We start from the raw sequence: 17,967 nt of genomic DNA, 5'->3' as shown, positions 1-17,967 counted from the left end.
CCGGACCTGGTCCAGGTGGAATCCTGTCCAGATGAAGGCAGCAGGTCCAACCACCATTCAAGCTGTGCCTGCAGCTCTAGAGGGGCCTCTGGAGGATCCTCAGGGTGAGCTGAGTCCAGAATGAACCAGTTCTGGTTTGCTCTGGACATTCTGGTCCAAACATGGAGGGACTAGAGACACCATGGACTAGTGGACAATCACAAGGGACAGTAAATATAATGGTGTGTTTGAAAATGCAGGGAGAGCAGGGCTGAGAGGTAAAGCTGACGTTCAAATCAAATCAAATCAATCTTTATTTATATAGCGTCTTTTACAATCCAAATTATTTCAAGGTGCTTTCCAGAATCCCAGGGCCTGACCCCAGACAAGCAACAGTGGCAAGGAAAAACTCCCCTTTAACAGGAAGAAACCTTGAGCAGGACCAGGCTCATGTAGGGGGACCCTCCTGCTGATGGGGGGGCTGGGTAGAGAGAGAGGAGAAGGGGGAGGACAGGTAGAGGTGAGAATAGGTAGGAGAGGAGAGGAGAGGAGAGGGGAGGGGAGGGGAGAGGAGAGGAGAGGAGAGGAGAGGAGAGGAGAGGAGAGGAGAGGAGAGGAGAGGAGAGGAGAGGAGAGGAGAGGAGAGGAGAGGAGAGGAGAGGAGAGGAGAGGAAACCATGACCCAGTAGGGTGACAGAGGCCTGTCAGGTGATCATGTTTCTGGACCCCGGCAGCCTTGGCCTATAACAGCATAGCTAAGATGTGACCTAATGATTAGACGTTGCTATTAAAAAGGTGAAATCAGATGAAAGACCACTTAGAAACAAGAATAATATTTAATAAAGTCTTGGAATGCAGCATAATGCCTCTACAAAGCTCACCTACCCCCCTAAACCTTATTGCCATTTACTTCCTATAGCACACACACACACGCGCACTCTTGCGGGGGGGGGGGGGGGGGGGGGGGGGGGGGAGGATAGCCCAGCATACATTATCGCTGCTGCAGAGTTCTCATCTTGCTGTTTCCAGCCCACCTCTCATTCTGTGATATTTGCTCACCTCATCACGATGAGACAATTGTTTGTTTCGTCTCATCTAATGACTCAGCTATTAGCCGACGCGCTCGCACTGCTGGTTAGCATCATCGGGGACGCAGTTTTTATTTTCCTTTTGTTTCCATTTGTTACTATAGCTGTAGCATCTCTGCCAAAGGAAGGAGCAATTTAGACTCAACAGACTGACAGAGGAATATTTTTTTGTATTTATTATATATTTGTATGTGTTCTTAAACTAAATGCACTTGGAAAGCCTATAGATTACGAGAAACTTCTGTTACAGTTTTGTGATTACAAATCAAATCACTGCAAGACATTTCGATGTTGTGGTGTGTGTTCCATCTTCCTCTGTGCTCAGCAGGAGGTCTCTATCGTCTCCTCGCAGCATCAGGATGTAGCTGCTTCCAAAAGCTGCAGGTTGTTAATGTAAAGTCAATGAGAGGTCAGAGAAACAACATTAATCAGAACACCATCCATGTCTTCATCTTTCCTTCTACCTCTCTTGTTCCTCAGCAGATCTGAACCAAATATGTAGCTCCATTACTGTGTTTTTATGACGATGGGATGAAAACAGCAGAATGTTCTCCTTTAGCTTTATGAAGGACTAAAGGAGGCAAAACATCAAAGTCCTCAGCAAAATGAGCTGTAAAATAAACCTGATGTGCAATTATAGTCCTAAAATGAACTCTGCAGTGTGTTTGAGGACACACACACACACACGCACACACACACACGCACACACACACACACACACACACACACACACACTCGGTCTTCTCCGTGAAGTAGTCGGATCGTTCTTTGGTGTCCAATTAAAGTGGCCTCTCCTCAGGAGCGCGGCGCTCATGTGGCGACCACCTGCAGCACGCCTGCTGGGTCGCAGCGACCTGCCATAATCATTAGCCTTCATGCAGCTGGAAATGGAAATGGCAGCAAATCTGCTGTTCTTCCCACCTTCTTTCTTCTCTCCCTCCCCTCCATCTCTGATTTCTCCTTTCCTCCTGTTTGGTTCTGTTTCTCAGCATATCCATCTTACCACAACTAAATTTCCCCTCCATTCTTTAAGTAAAAGCACCATTTTCTACAGGATGGGGTGTGTGTGTGTGTGTGTGTGTGTGTGTTGGCGGGGGGGGGGGTGCTTGTTTCCTCCAGCTCTGGGCCTTTTTTAAAGATTTATTTAAGTAGTAACCGTCCATCACTCCTCCAGAGGCATCTGAACTGCTTTACAGGAGGAGAAATGCCAATGAATGTTCAGCAAGTGTGCACTTTACGTTCAGATATATACATATATAGATAGTATAGCAGCGCAACATCATCGTGGGTTATATAATGTCTTGTAGAAGCAGAACTTCCTCTAGCTTTCGTTAATGTGTGGAGATTCTCCCCTCTCAGCATGAGAAGGAACAAACGAGCTTCCGAAACCTCGTATGGGAGCAAACTTGATGGAAGGCAAAGACATGGAGTCTTTTGTTAGGGAGCATGTTGAGGATTGTCAGGGAAGGCACATAAGGACAATCGCATGAATAATTGAAAATGGCCGCTTGCATAATAAGCAGCTCTGCTTTGCTGCTTTGGCACGTTCTTGTCCCAGCTCGTCACTTTAGATTTAGGCTAACCTTAACTGTGTCAGCGCACAGCCACAAAGCACAATACTGGCCCAGTACTGGGCTTGGAACTCGTGGAGTTCATACTTGGAGGTCTGTACTTTAAAGTTCATACTTTCCGAGGTGGATTGTGGGATACCTAGCTGTGCCAAGTCGACGACTGATGCATACTCGATGAAATGAGCAGCGCAAGTACAGGTGGCGCGTACTAACATACTTAGAACTGGATCAGTACTTGGGTGGCGATTTAAGACATCACACCTACACAAGAAGAGAAGAGCAGGTGCATTAAAGCGACATAAATGACGCTGACGGCGATCCGGCCTAACACGGTGTCATTGTGTGCCTGATGTACTCCTGCACACAAAGCAGGAGCTTAATTAGCTTTCCTGCCAATACGTCCCTGCAGGTACTGGATCTGGGTCATGTGCACATGCCGTGTCACGCCGCTGTCCGTCTGCGGTGCCTGCTGATCTCGCACTCTCTCCGCGGAGCAGGAAGACATCGTTAAGAGTGAGGGCTCAGAGTACCCCTGGGCAGACGCGGACGCCTTAATGACCCACCTAATGAGTCGCTGGGAAGGCTGTGGGTCTGCTGATGTCAGCCCGCCTCCTCTTCCATCTCTTTATCTCTTCCATCCCTTTGACTTACTGAAGCTCACCTGCTGTTAGGGTGGTCCTCTCAGCTCATTAGAGACGTATTTGTCAGCACGTTACGATTTCTGCTTCAGGCCTGTAGCATAAAACCCCGACGTTGTCTCCAGCGTCCCGCTCTGTCTTTCAAAGACTTGAATGTGATGCTCAACGGTCACACGGTCACCCAACTACTAACCGGTCTGGCTCCGAAGATTTCAGGGCGACTGATTTTATACAACAGCAACATAAAAATGAAGCAACCAGTAAAACGATAACAAGTTGAGCAGAACCGAAGCCACGAATGGGAGCAATCAGCAAAACAAACACAGCCATGAAAACTCATTTTAGTCCTGCCGTAAGCGCCGACACAGCAGAAGCACAGCAAACAAACAAATAAATAAACTCCACAACCCGACTGCTGGAACGCTTAATCAGAGTCTGCAGCATTACTGCTGAGCAGAACCTGAGCTGGACTCTGTGCCTTCACACCTCCTGCTCCGTCATTCTCACAGTGACACTGACAGTGATGGGATCACACCCGCGTGCGAGCTGTTCGCGTGGCTCTGCTGCCACCAGTGACACAGAATCGACCCAGCGGCAGCAGCCGGGACGGTTCTAGCAGCCAGAGGAGCAGGACGCTCCAGCATTGTCGGATTAGCGGTGACCGATGCTGATCTTTGCGCCTCAGCTGGACCTCATTTTGACAACCAAAAAGTGTGAGAGTGAATGGTGATGGTGTCAATGCTGGACTCAATGCTGGGGTGGAGAATGCAACTCCCTGGTGAGCTGTTGCTGTCTGGGAGTGCTGGGAGTGCTGGGAGTACTGGGGGAACCAGCACCTGTGAAGGGCTGCTGGCAGATGAGAACACAGATGAGAGTTCTCCTGGATAAAGCTAAAATAAAAACAAAGCTAAAAGCGAATGTCCGGGGTGGTCAGCTAAATGTTAATGGAATTACTTTCTCTTTGTCCAGACTAATGATTTAAGGCCGCCTGGGCACGTTTCTAAATACATATGCATCTCTCAATTTGTGTCCAAACCTCGTGAGGAGGCATTTCCTGGAGAACAGCCTGACAGTTTTATTGAATGGAGCACTGTAGTTTGATGGTGCACAGCTTAATGAATGTGCACTGGATGTTTTGATGGAGGAAAACGACCTGTAATTTGTTCAGGCCGTAAAAAGGTTGATATTTAGAAAGAAAAGGGGCCGGACTTCTTCTCCTTTCTGTCAGTGTGTCCATATTTGTCTAAAGTTGCCTCCATTGTGAGTCCTCGGGCTGACAGGAGGCCTCCAGAGTGCGTTTTGTCTGCACGGCGCCACCTCCTTCGCTGACAGCCCTCAGTTGCCTGGAGACGCTTCATGAAAGACCAGGTTGTTGTTCAAAGCTCTCGGCGGCTCCACCGCTGCGTTTTTAACAGCCCGCCGCTCACGTGCTGCACACAGCTTCCTGTTCACTGCTCACGAAAAGTTGGATTTCTGAGCGCAGGACACCCCCGCAGGACACTGTTGTCCTGCTGTCCCACTCGGCTCCGCGACCTTCCTATGAACCCCTCGACAGTGTGTGTCTCACACACGTTTCTCCTGATCCCTCATGTCTGCTGCGCTCTGTGTGCCACTTCGGTTTCTCCTGACAGCAGAAGGAACGCGGCATTTCAGCCCAGAGATTCTTCCAGCCGACCAAGCTGGGAGACGCGTCAGTCAGACGGGGGTGTGCAGCAGTCAGTCACAGCCCACTACAGTCGCGCTCGACGCTGAACAAACAACCAAACAACCCCTTCGATTCCACTCTGCCCGTGTCAATGACAATAAGACAGGAGACAATCAGAAAATAACAATGTGGAAATTATGTCTGAGCAAATATCCGACTGGGTCCACAGCTGAACGAAACACTGATGACATCAGGTCAATTTAAAGCGTATTAGAGCTGCCCAACAGGATCATTCACTAAGACAAATAAGATGGATTGATCCATGATGGATTTATTTCCCCTTAAATTACCCCTTAGCTATCAAATGGGAGGCTAATTTTAGCATCGTGTCTTTGGTGCAGTCTCCTCAGAGTTCTGATTATGCTAACTGTGCTTGTGACCATTTCTTTGGTGCTAAAGTCCAATGTACAGTTTTTGAAGCGGTCAGATGGTTGTTATTGTCCCAAAAGGACAAATTTTTTTTGGCCTCGACGTGATATTTCGACATTTCTCCCAGTGAATCATGAGAAACCAAAAATCGGCCTGATTTTATTCTCGTGGGCGGCCCCAACGCTTGTCTGAACAGGGTTGTATGAGAGGGTTTCACGCGAAGGATCAGGGAAATGTCTCCTTCAGAGTTTGACTTTGACTTGTTTGGCACAAAGAGGTATTAGAGACAGGAGTCACATGGAACACGTCGGTTGAGAGGAGATTAGTTGTGCAATGTTTGCAGGAAGTGATTAAATATGTATTTAATGTAACAGTTGCAACCTTGGAGGGGCCAGTAAGAGAAGGGCCCAGGCACCATCAGCGAGACATGAAAAGATGCTTTTACCATCTGTTAGTGGCTGTTCAACACTTGTTTTAAGAAGAGAAGTCTGCTAAAAATAATGTGTGAACCCGTCTCAGGCTCGCAAACTGTTGCAGGGCCCCCGGGGGACATGTCTGCTGCCGAGCGAGATGGTTTATAGATGGTATGTGAGGCTGAGCTGCCTGGGCTCTGGACACAGATCAGGATATTTTCGATACTTGACCTGAAATCTCAGACAGGCAGATAAACATTCATTGGAGCTAAGAGGCAAGTAGAGTTCAGGTCACCGCTTCATTCACCAAAACATGAATAAGCTTAAAGGTTCTCCTGGGTCATACCAGCCTGTAGCATCTCTGTGAGTCAAGGAGGTTAGCGACAAAGTCAGCTTCAGATCAGCCCACGAATGGACAGCAAATGGAATTAGGAACCTCAACAGAAAGGAGAGATGAGGCTTATTTCTTACTACTGCCACTAAGGGGCGACACCACGTTTGGAGACTCTTAAACACTGCGATCACAGACTGGGTTTAGGTTACTATAAATGAGCTCAGAGAAAGAATACTTCAACTTCAAATGTCATTTTATTTACTTAGTCCTCTTGCTCACAAAATCATTCGCTAGCTTGAAAGTTTTCGTCTTCTGTGGTATAACAACCCAAAACAACATAGCGCCCCCAGTGGACGAACTATAATACAGTGAGATAACGGCGCACATTGGGTTCAAGCATTACATCCTGCTGAAAGAGTCAAAATAAGTGTGGATGCATATTTAATACATTTTAAACTGATGACACTCATGTGCGCGCTACAAGATGCAAGAACATCTTTAATAGCCTCAGGTTTGTTACCTATTCTGAACCCATGAGTCAGTTTTAGGCGCATTAATAATTAAAGCATAGATGAGGGTGGCTACATGCAGAAATCATTAGTAATCAGTCAATAGCAGAGCAACACTGGCGTATTTACAGCTGCACACGTTCATTAAATAGTATGGACGCAGATATGTGAACAAGTCCAGCAAGACGGTGTTATTCAATGGCCGGATTCTGACAGTCTGAAGTGATTTTGGCCAAACTGCAGAGCTGAGGGGACGCCAAAGGCCGAGCCCTTATTAACGCAAACATGGTGCTAATCCATCACCAACTGACATCAAAAGTAATTCAGTCAAATTATAGGGAGGGGGAACAACACCCACGTTCTAATCTGACTCCAGATGGGCACCCCGCAGAGCAACAGGTGGTCTTTGTGTGCGCCCGAAACACGGCTGCACCCAAAGGGCCAGACAAGGAGGTGAAATATGAGACCATAGTGTGGCCATGAGTGAGTGCATGCACGTGTGCACGCCCACTCCGCCCCAAATGACAAATTTATGGCGATCATCCCAACAACAGAATTGAAAATACAGAATTGTGGTGCATAATTTGTTGCATCTCATTTTCCCCGTTCACTTTATCATGTGTCAAGACAAAGGTGTAAACCAATACATCGCCTCCTGTCCACGAGCCCTTTTAAATCTATGATAAACAATCAACATACATTTCAAATGGAGATTTCTTTTCAGTTTTCATATGCGAAAAAGATTTTTGTCAAAAGCAAGAGCTTTGTGTTAATGCAGGTAGAGATGGCAGAATGTGTCTCCGCTCATGAAGACATTACAGGGATAGAAAATTCTCTCTCTCTCCTTCTCTCTCTCTCTCCTTCACTCTCTCTCTCCTTCTCTCACTCTCTCTCTCTCTCTCTGCAATCAAGCCCTGACGTGCGTACAAATTGACCCCAATCGGCATCCTATTTTTGAAAGTCTCCCACTTGATGTGATGGTTTATAAATACAGCGTCTCTATTCTTACTTGACTTTGGCTTGGTGCAATTTGTTCGTCCAAGCTGAATATTAAAGGTCTCCAAGATCACAGAACACGTGCAGCCAGATGGAGCTAAAGATTTGTGTAGCTATTAAGACAGTTTTAAAGATTTTCTCATCTAATTTGCTGCCTTCTCTAATTTAAAACTCCTATAATGTATAGATCTCCATCGCTGGCCAGTTCAGGGCTCAATACTGTAGATCTGAGCAGCGACTCACAGGCAACATGCAGAAAAATGCACTCAGTCCTGGCGTCTCATTAATGAGAGCGATCTTCAAACATCCCTCTGAACAGGCCGGGCTTCCTGCTCATGTATGTCCACAGGGTACGAGCGGCTGGAACTTCAGATAGTATGGGAGTCTCAGTCAGAGCTGGTTAGAGGGGAAAGATCTGGCAGACGGAGGGAGGCAGCCTGAATCCGAATGACTTTTGAGATTTCTAAATGACTGCTTCACTGACTCTCGTCTATGCAGGTGCTGCAGGATGCCCAGAATACCTGAGCGCTTCCAAAACAGTTGGAAAATGCACATGCACGCTCCTAATGATCATTCCAGTCATTACTGTAATTTGGGTTTTTACGTTTGACTATTTCCCCAATGACTGATATTTTGACTCATCTGAGTAATCAGGGTATTTTTTCCCCCTGTTTTACAGGAAAGTGTTTTAATTCTGAGAATTTCTTATTCGGTGTTCATGCTTTGTCGTCACCTGCATCACACCTTTGGGCAGAGAAGCAAGCCATTAGCCACGGCACACATGACCGCTACTTTTAACCCTCCGGCGTGTTGCTGCTTCGACAAGACGCTGGTAATGTTTGCGGCGAGGAAGTGAGGTCAAGGCTAAGGTCACTTCCTGCAAATTCTGCTTGTGTCCTTGCATCCTACTTAAACAGCCCAACAATAGCTGTGATCACATGTAAATGTCCTCACCACATACGGAAATATGTCTGTTCCTCTTTGGGAGGGGGGCTGAAGGCCGTGCTGGAGGCTGGCGGAGGTGTTAAATTTAGATTGTTTGCTCCTCCACTGTAGACACTCTGATTGCATTTCAACACAATCAATACTGACATATTGGATCTAAGTGAGGCAGCAATAAAGGCATATAAAGATCTGAGTGGGTGGGCAGACCTGAGGAGGAGGATGGTGTGGATAAAAGAACAGAACAGACCAGAATTAGCATTATTCTAACATCAACACAATGTTTTAGACATTGTGGTTTTATCTGAGTGCCATGAAACACATTTATCTGTAAGTTTAATCGAAAAGTTCCAGTTCCATTAGTAAAGTGATCATTTTTTGGAGAGAAGTCAGCATTTTTCACTCCTAAAAAGTGTTGGAGTGGGAGATTAAAGGGACAGAAGGTGGACCTGCTGGAGTTTGGGGCATCAGAACTGTTCGCTCGGCCCGATAGTGATTTTCCAGTGGCACTGAAACATCTAACAGCTCCCCACAGGAAACCTCTGCATACAACACAGCTCATGACAAGGAATGCTAACAATAACCACTGAGAGGGAGGCAGAAAGAGGAAGGACCTGAGCAGCTTCCTCTCGCTGGTCAGCCTTTGCAGCTGTTTGACGTTTCAACAACTGGAACCTGCTGAGCTCAAAGTTGCTCCAACACCCCAGAGGCTCATTTGTGTTGCCTGACTGGTGCAGGTTGCATCCTCGCTGCCTACATGTGTAACTGAAGGCAGAGGTGTGGAGCAGGAATACCAGATTTAGAGGGGTTTCTAGACATTTCTCTGTAATAAATCACCATTAATCACCCAAATAGGACGCTTTTTCCATCAAATCTTGCTTGTTCCATCAAATCCTCCATTCAGCTCACTTTGTGTGCATCTAATTTAGAAACATGTTTGGTTTCAGCTGCACAAACCGACCCTGAATACAATGGAAATATAATGTAAAAGGCAGACGACCGTGAAACCTTCAATGTCATCCTCCCCTTCAATAACTGCAACACAATTCCGCCTCTCAAGCTGAGCAGCCAGGGGATAAACCCCAGCAAAAACTAATCTTCCCTCAGAAAGCCATTCTGTGTATCGCGTGTTCCTCCTGACCCCCCCAGCCTGGTCCCACCCCCCTCCTGCATGTCACTCACCTGCTGACACTGCTGCAGCTCACATTAAGGTGGGGGGGGTTATGCATATAAATCAGTGTAGCTCCTGCCACGAAATAGTGTGTGTGTGTGTGTGTGTGTACGCACGGTGTGTGCCTCCTCTCTCTAGTGTCAAAGGTGACGTCTCCATAATTCCCTCAATATTCCAAACGTGGCTGCTAAGCTGCAGGTTTTTACCCACCAGCTCATTTTTCTGCACATTTAAAACTATAAGATCCACCCCACCCTGATTGCATGATGCTGTTTTAAACAAAGAAATTGCTTCTTTCCAGACCATCGAGTGCGGTAACAGGGAGAGGCTTTATGGTTCCCTCTGGGTCACACTCTCAATATCAGACAGACGCTGCATTTTGTTTTTCTGTCGCCTTTTCAGGGGTTAAGAGTTTGGCAGTGACTGTGATGCCGAATGCACACATTAAAACTGCACAACAACACACTGGTGAGCTGCGGACGTGTGCAGGTTTATTAGAGGCAGCTTTCCACGATTTATTTCTCCTTTCATCACTGTTTCCGCAGTGAAAGGTGTTATTTTAGTACATTTTGTGCAGGGTTGGTAGCCTGCAGGGCAATTATGGGTGGCATTTGCAAAGAGTTACGATCCAACACAATGACAAGAAATTATTACAAACATTATTCACAGTGCAGCCGCCATCATGACATGAATATCACACGGGCGCAAAAACACAGATTTGAACGGAGAAAGGAAAAATACTGTTGCTTTCCCTGCTTTCTAGAATATCTTGTATATGTGCACCCACAGCCAGCCCTCACCCCCACCTTCCCAAAGACATGACGGGCCTTTTGACATCTGCGGGTAACGTTTGGCTGGAGTGAATCTGGTTGTCAGTCTCAGGCAAGTCAGGGGAGACCCACACTGTTTGATCCGTTAAACACACAAAGTGAGATAGAAACAGCAAACAAAGACCTGCATACCTGAAACAGCCTATAAGGAATGATGTAGGGAAATGTGTTTTACATACGTTCTCAATGTATAGGAGGCAACAGTGTGTCTTGATAGTACAATGAGTTGTACTATATAGGAAGTTCGTGCTGCGTTCCAGTTACCTCTGTGGTTGGAACTTGAAATGATGTCACAGCTGAGTTGTTCCAATTAGGTCAGAGAACAAGGTGGCCGTGTCTACTAACGCTCTCGCTCTCCTTGTTTAGTCCTTGTTAGTCTTAGCACATACATTCCATACATTTCCTGGGAACAAACAAAAGGTATATGACTGGTTTAGAGTGAAAACTAGTCCAACTTGCTAATAATTGGAGCCTCTACATTATTCACACATGGGGCAGCCATCTTCAGAAGTCCACTCAGGGGTTTTGAGGATCCTCCCAACCTCGGAAAACCAACCTCAGGTGGTGAAACTTCCATCTCGGGAATTCCTTCTGTGGGAGAATTCCTTCATGCTCCACCCCTCCAGCCCCACCCCCTCCAGCCCCACCCCCTCAGGCTCCACCCCCTCAGGTGGCATCCCTCTGGCTACACCACAGACTACACCCAGGCCACACCCCTCATGCCACACCCCTCATAATCCACCTCTCAGGCTCTACCCCCAGGCCACACCCCTCACAATCCCCCTCTCAGGTTCCACCCCCCCAGGCTCCACCCCGCTCACCTTTGGCTTTCACTTCGCAGTATTTTGTTAATCAGCAACACAATCACTGTTAGCAGAACCGATCGTGAGAGAACCAGGACCATGAATTGGAAGCAGTACTGGACATTTGTAAATATACAAGAGCACCGCGTCATCTCACGCCGCTCGGCTCCGCCCCCTCAGGCTGGCTGTCAGCATTAATGTGATGGGTAACTGTGCATGTGTTGATAAGAGTCCTCCTGTGCTAGTGTGTCTTTGACCCTGAGCATCTTTGAGGTCCTTTAGTCCCTCTGGATGCTTCAACCTGGATCTCCTTACTGCCATGAGGAACATTGCGGTCATATTGGACCTGGAAGAGAATCTTAAATCACTAGTCCATACATTGGTGACTTCAATCATTGTTGGCTGGTTGTCAAACAGCTCCCTGATACCCTCCAGCTTATCCCAAATGCTCCAGTAAGAGCATGACTGGGAATCAGGACCACTCATTTCACCAGTGTAGCATCTCTGTATTGGCTGTAAAATCAAGTGGAGCCTGGAAAATGGAAAAAGCTCAGGAAGAAACATTGGCACCTTTAAGGTGCAACGCAAAACTTCTCCTCTCCTCTCCTCTCCTCTCCTCTCCTCTCCTCTCCTCTCCTCTCCTCTCCTCTCCTCTCCTCTCCTCTCCTCTCCTCTCCCCTCCCCTCGTCTCCTCTCCTCTCCTCTCCTCTCCTCTCCTCTCCCCTCCCCTCCCCTCCCCTCCCCTCCTCTCCTCTCCCCTCCCCTCCCCTCCCCTCCCCTCCCCTCCCCTCCTCTCCTCTCCTCTCCTCTCCTCTCCTCTCCTCTCCTCTCCCTCCCTCTCCCCTCCCCTCCCCCTCCCCTCCCTCCCTCCCTCTCCCCTCCCCTCCCCTCCTCTCCTCTCCTCTCCCCTCCCCTCCCCTCCCCTCCCCTCCTCTCCTCTCCTCTCCTCTCCTCTCCTCTCCTCTCCTCTCCTCTCCTCTCCTCTCCTCTCCCCTCCCCCGCCCCGCCCCGCCCTGCCCTCCCCTCCTTAAATTGAATTAAATCAAAGATTATGATTAATCTAAGTGGCTTGTTCTTCCAGTCTACCAGCAGATTTGGTGACCTTTTCTTCTTCCGGCTACATTACAGACCGATTAGACGCCTGCTGCCATTAACAGATATTACAAAGATACAGAAATGTGAAATCTGCCAGGGAGACTTATGACACGCGTGTGAGTAGGAGGAGAAGTACTGCTCGTGTGGCTTCTTCGCATCCTTTGGCCAAAGAGAGGCAACATATTCACCAGGCTCAGTATGAATTCATAATTTAATAATGCTTTTGCTGGAAACAACAACTAACCGTCTAAAATATGGGCTAGGTGTTGTGTTCCGCACAACTGTTGTCCCCCACCATCTGTCCCCCACCATGCTGTTGTGAGTTAATTGTCATAAAGCTCGGGATTATTTTTGCCCTTTTGTTGCAGCTTTCGTTCCCAGCTATATTCCATTTGCATGGCCTACAGCTGAGCCACAGACTCTTTTCATATTCACTCTTTTTCTGGACCATAAATATTTTATTTCTTTCAGAAAATGAATTAAGAGAGACGTGAATCATTACCTCCGCTTACAAACCTGGGACAAGGTAATTACAGCCATGAGTAACATGCTAACCCCTGAGCTGGGAAATGTGCTGATGCAGGGAAAAGCTGCAGCCACGGGGAGGCTTCAGACGCTGATTTCTTAAACCTAATGTGCTCCGCTGGGAAATACATACACATATTTATGGAGGCGAACAGCACAGACGGAGACACAGTGACACTGGAAGAGTTGCTGAGAGAGAAAGGTGATTCGATTAAGGTCCTGGAAGGCAGACATACACCTATAAAGACATACACAAAACTACTTAAACTAAAGGCCGACAGTTCATCTCTGTCCTCTTCTCCTGCCCCCCCACCCCATAGAAGCCTGCCTGGTCCCCAGATGCCCACGATCCTTGGCTCCTTCATCCATCCAGTCTCGTCAGCCTGACAAGCTAATGGAGACTAATCAACTGCCAAGACCAACATGCGGCTCGCTACATCTTTCTGTTTTCCGCGTCCTCCCCAACCCCGAGACAATCCCAGTGCTTCCGGCACCAGTGCCAACCCCACCCCCCCCTCCTCCCCCTCTGCAGCCCCCATTGTCATGAACCGAAATAAGACTAGATTTCCCTGGCTTCCTCCTCTGAGCGCACAAATCCCACAAACACCAGAGAACAATGATCTTCTCCCCAGTTTAATCTAGATGAACGTTACTTTTCTAATGCTCATCTGAAACTGACTTCAGGCCACCAGCAACGTTCCGGCCAGGTCTGCAGCTACCATCAGGCTCTGATTTATTAATCTTTAAACCTGACAGCCAGCGGAGATGGAGCAGCCCTTATCAAAGAGAAAGGAAAGCCATTTCACAGATTCTCCAATTATAGAGAGACATGAATGGGCCGAGGCAGCTCCACACACTGACACACACACACTGAGACACACACATCCCACTTCACTCAGACATCACAGGTTACAACTGAAAAACAAACAGTGGATGTTCTTCATACTTATAAAGAACATTAACATTGTAAAGTTCCACAGAGAGAAGTAACATCTAATAATCAGCAAGACGCCCTCCACACACACACACACACACACACACACACACACACACACACACACCATTCTTTACTTAATCTGCCGCTCTTGCAGGAGGGCTGATCCATGCATAATTGATGGGCACCGGCAGGACAGGTGGAAATATTGTATCATTCATGTAAAGTGAAAATCTGACCGACTGATTATGAGGAAAAATGTTCCAGAAGTGGCTGCTGAACGGGGTCAGAAGTTATTCAAACCTGATTGAAACTGCCCATTTGATTTCATGTAAGTCTGTCATTTCTTTTGTGTAATGGGGCATAAAGACAGAGCTGCGCCTGTTTGAGGGGCAGTTTAGTGACATTGAGGTAGCGTTATTCACTAATATGGCACAGACAGATGCCATTTGAAAGTATGAGCTGCATGAATCCATTCTCAAACACGTGGAGCAAATCCTATTATGCAGCGCTATGATGCAGCGAAACGCAAAAGGCTCCGAGCTATTTTTACCATTTCAGATGTGCGTGCGAACGAGGCAGGAAGTCACATTTTTGATTACCCAGAAAAAAGAAGCAAACCTACAAAAGTAACTGAGGGGATGACGGATCAATACCAAACTGCTGTTGAGTAATGCTGTTAGCTGCAGCCAGCCATCCGTCCCAACATTCATCATGTACCACTTTATCCCCAAGGCTAGGGGGTCAGAGGGGGCGGAGTGTATCCCAGTTGCCTTCAGATGGGAGGTGGGGATAGACCCCACTAGGGGGGAGGCAAGTCACCAGTTCTTTGCAGAGCAACAGCACCTACCCCTCAAATGCATGTCCTTGGACTGGGGGAGGAAGCCGGAGGACCCCCGCAGACATGAGCAGAACACAAAAACCCCTCGCTGGGAGGTGAACATGCACCCGCGTGAAGCCTGTAATCAACCTGACCGATAAAGGCCACAGCAAGCTGCTTATCACTTACCGTCCTTGCCGATCAGGAAGTCCAAGTAGCGGTAGGTATAGGCCACTCCCACTTTGGTCTCCACCTGAGGTCTCTTCAGGGTGGAGAATATCTTCCCTGGACTGCTCTCCTCTGATGCCAGCTTCATTTTGCGCAGTCCGCAGCCCATCGTGGCTCCAACGTGTCTGCCTCCGTGCACGGACCCTGCAGATCAAATAAAGGAGCCTGAGACTGGTTGTCACGTCTGTCTCTGCAGAATTCTGCACAAACCCACGATAGCATCATCTGCAGACTGACTGTGTTGTGAGCAATAAAAAGATAAATTCATTTGGTTTTGTTCTGAATTTAACTGCAACAGCAATATGGAAAAGAAAGAAAAATCATCCAAATAACACAATGCTTTGGTTTGAAATTCTGCATCTGTTGTCATCGCATCCTATTGATCGTATTTATCACAGACAGGAATAAACACATTTACCACAGAAGAAGAAGAAGCTTTCACACATCCATTATTCCCAGAGTTCAGAGGGGAAAACCACTCAAGGCAAAAATGGTGATAAACACTTGCAAAGTGAATAATAATAATAATAATAATAATAATAATAATAATAATGTGCTTGACTTTTTGGGTTTTCACCTCCCTCGTTGCCAAGGAGACCAAATTAACAGAGACAAGCATGGAGGAAGAGAAGCCCGTCGCAGCCTAAATGGTCTGTGACAGCGCCTTTGTCCAGCCGGCTGTGGCGCAGGTGACTTCCTATTGTGTGCTGCTGATTAACGCCATAGAGGAATGGAGGGATGGATGGATAGATGGCTGGGTAGGTGCTGGTGGTACCCTGACCCCCCACCCAACACACACACACACACACACACACACACACCTTATTTGATGAGGAACTCTCTCTATTGTGCTCCTCTCTAATCAAAGAATGTCTGGGGGGGGGATGTAAAATGTAAAAGAGGAAATGGGCAGATTGGTGTTGTGTTAATGAGGTGAACGAGAAGAACGGAAAAGGTGGAAATCCATCATGGAATAACCAGCAGATGGAGATGCACTAGTGGGGGGCTGGGGGCTTCACCCATCCTGTGTTGGACACCAGATTACTGAGGATGAACTCTAAGGATTCCTTGTGACCCCCCCCGAGCCCCAACTCAGTGAACTAGCATATGAAATGTTCGTCTGCTCGGACTCACGTGGCTGTTGAACGTCACTATGGGTGTTTTTATAGAATAGATGTTTGTGTGGGGGCATCATGTTAATGTTTGCTATCACTTTAAAGATTATCAATCAAGTCGGAATTGATGAAGGCAATAACAACAAGCAGGATGCTAGCAGGCACATACTTTCTACCTTGAAAATCTGAAGCTAATATCTCAAAATCTTGGAAAATCTCCAGTTATGTAAATCGCTTTTATTCAGCCCCCCCCCCCCCCCCCCCCCCCCCCCCCCCCAACACGCACACACACGCACACACGCACACCCTGGAGAGAGCAGCATAGCAAGGTTCTGTCATGCACTCTAGAAGAGATGGAGAAGAACAATAGGCTGAGGGACTTTCTGAGGTGGGGTTTGTGTAAAGAAAACAAAATGAGGAGAGATGAGAAGAAAAGGAGAACCTTGTATTTGCATAACTCCTTCAGACCTGAGAGGAGGCAAGTAAACAGGAGTATTTTTAGAGTCCAACTGACAGGAAATGTGATCTGTTTGTGATTTTTTTTTGAGTCACCACTTCCTGTCGTGAACCTCTCCTCTGAAGGTGGAGCGCCAGGCTGTTGACGCCCGCGTAAACCAGCCTATGCACATCTTGACTGGTTCTGGGAGTGCGGCTCTTGGGGAGTGCTACCATGGTGTGCTCATAGATCAGAGATGATCTGTGTCATGAGAGCAGAGGAGCAGCAAATGGGAGATGTTACACTGCTGGTTACTCATGGTTATACTGGTGGTTTGGTCATTAGCTGAACACTGCAGATATTTGCTCAATAAAGACCAGTGAATAATTAGATATTCCCAACGGCAGGAATCCACTCCTCCTCCTCTCCACACTCGCTGAGGTCTTTCCCAGCATGTCCTCCAAGGCTTTGTTAGCAGCACTGCTGAGATCAAACCGTGCAGCATTGGAAGGAAGGAGGAAGCCTTTATTTAGGGGAGTGGTCGCCAGCACGCCTTCATGCTTCTCTCTTCAGCCTGTTGCCAGTTTGCTTCATGGGTACAAAGAACACTGAGCTGGTGGACATTAAGGTGCTATCATTCACCATCTTCAGATGGAAGAAGAAGGTCCTTCTAAGGCACAGTTGAAGGGACCGTTATGTATTTGAGAGGACAAGAGGGGCCACATAAAAAGTAGAAAAGCATTTTGGTTCAGCTGCTCTCAGTGATCCATGTTCCCGCTGTATTTTCTCTCACGTGGTGTCCTTCAGGGAAGAAAAGACCCTGAGTGGTCATTTTCTGAGCTGGGATTCAGAAGGCCATGTACCCTGGCAGGGTTGGGCTTGAGGGCTGGGGTTCTGACCCAACCGGCCTCCAGAGCTACAGCCAATTTAAGGAACCTCTGCTGAACCCCAGTGGAAATTTGCTGGGAGCTGCAGATGGAAGCGAGGAGAGAAAGCACCCCCTCTGTCCCGTGCTATCAGCATTCAGTCCTCCTCAACCCTGAATCCCTTTGCTTTATTTGTCTTTACTAACATTGCCGTGACGACTTTCTTCAGTGGAAACACAGAAGTGAAATAATCAGTAAAACCTGGCTGGCGTTTGCCTCGATGGTATCTTTACCTGGCTACATAATGATTTATGGCATTCCTCACAAGCTTTAGAACCGGTCCAGGTCCACGGTCCCCCAACAGGAAGGTCACAGTTATGCTAGGATCTCAGTTGTAAACTGATGTTCTCCCGGCAGGAGAGGAGGTTGTTGTGAGAAAGCTTTAGGATGATATATGATGTGGAGCTCATGGGGGGCCACTAAGGCTGAGAGATGAGGCTTGTGAGGGTAAACAACAGTGTCTGAGTTTTGAAACCCATTAGAGGATCTTTGGTCCCTCTCAGTCTCCCCGTTACAGTCTGCACACTAACACGCACACAC

General features: G+C 47.5%; 1 protein-coding gene across 2 annotated transcripts in view; it reads right to left on the bottom strand.

Moving 5' to 3' along the window:
* rftn1b (raftlin, lipid raft linker 1b) overlaps positions 1-17,967 on the bottom strand; it is a 56,852-nt gene that overhangs the window by 34,955 nt on the left and 3,930 nt on the right. For both annotated transcript variants that reach the window (XM_029838394.1, XM_029838393.1), the window contains exon 2: positions 14,912-15,094. In XM_029838394.1, coding sequence (XP_029694254.1) covers positions 14,912-15,059 — 148 coding nt within the window. In that variant the 5' untranslated portion in view covers positions 15,060-15,094. The remainder of the gene's footprint in view (positions 1-14,911; positions 15,095-17,967) is intronic.

Source organism: Takifugu rubripes, chromosome 7, assembly GCF_901000725.2.
Source record: "Takifugu rubripes chromosome 7, fTakRub1.2, whole genome shotgun sequence".
Taxonomy (NCBI): Eukaryota; Metazoa; Chordata; class Actinopteri; order Tetraodontiformes; family Tetraodontidae; genus Takifugu; species Takifugu rubripes.
Note: the sequence above shows the minus strand (reverse complement) of the source record. Positions and strands in the feature narration are given on the sequence as shown.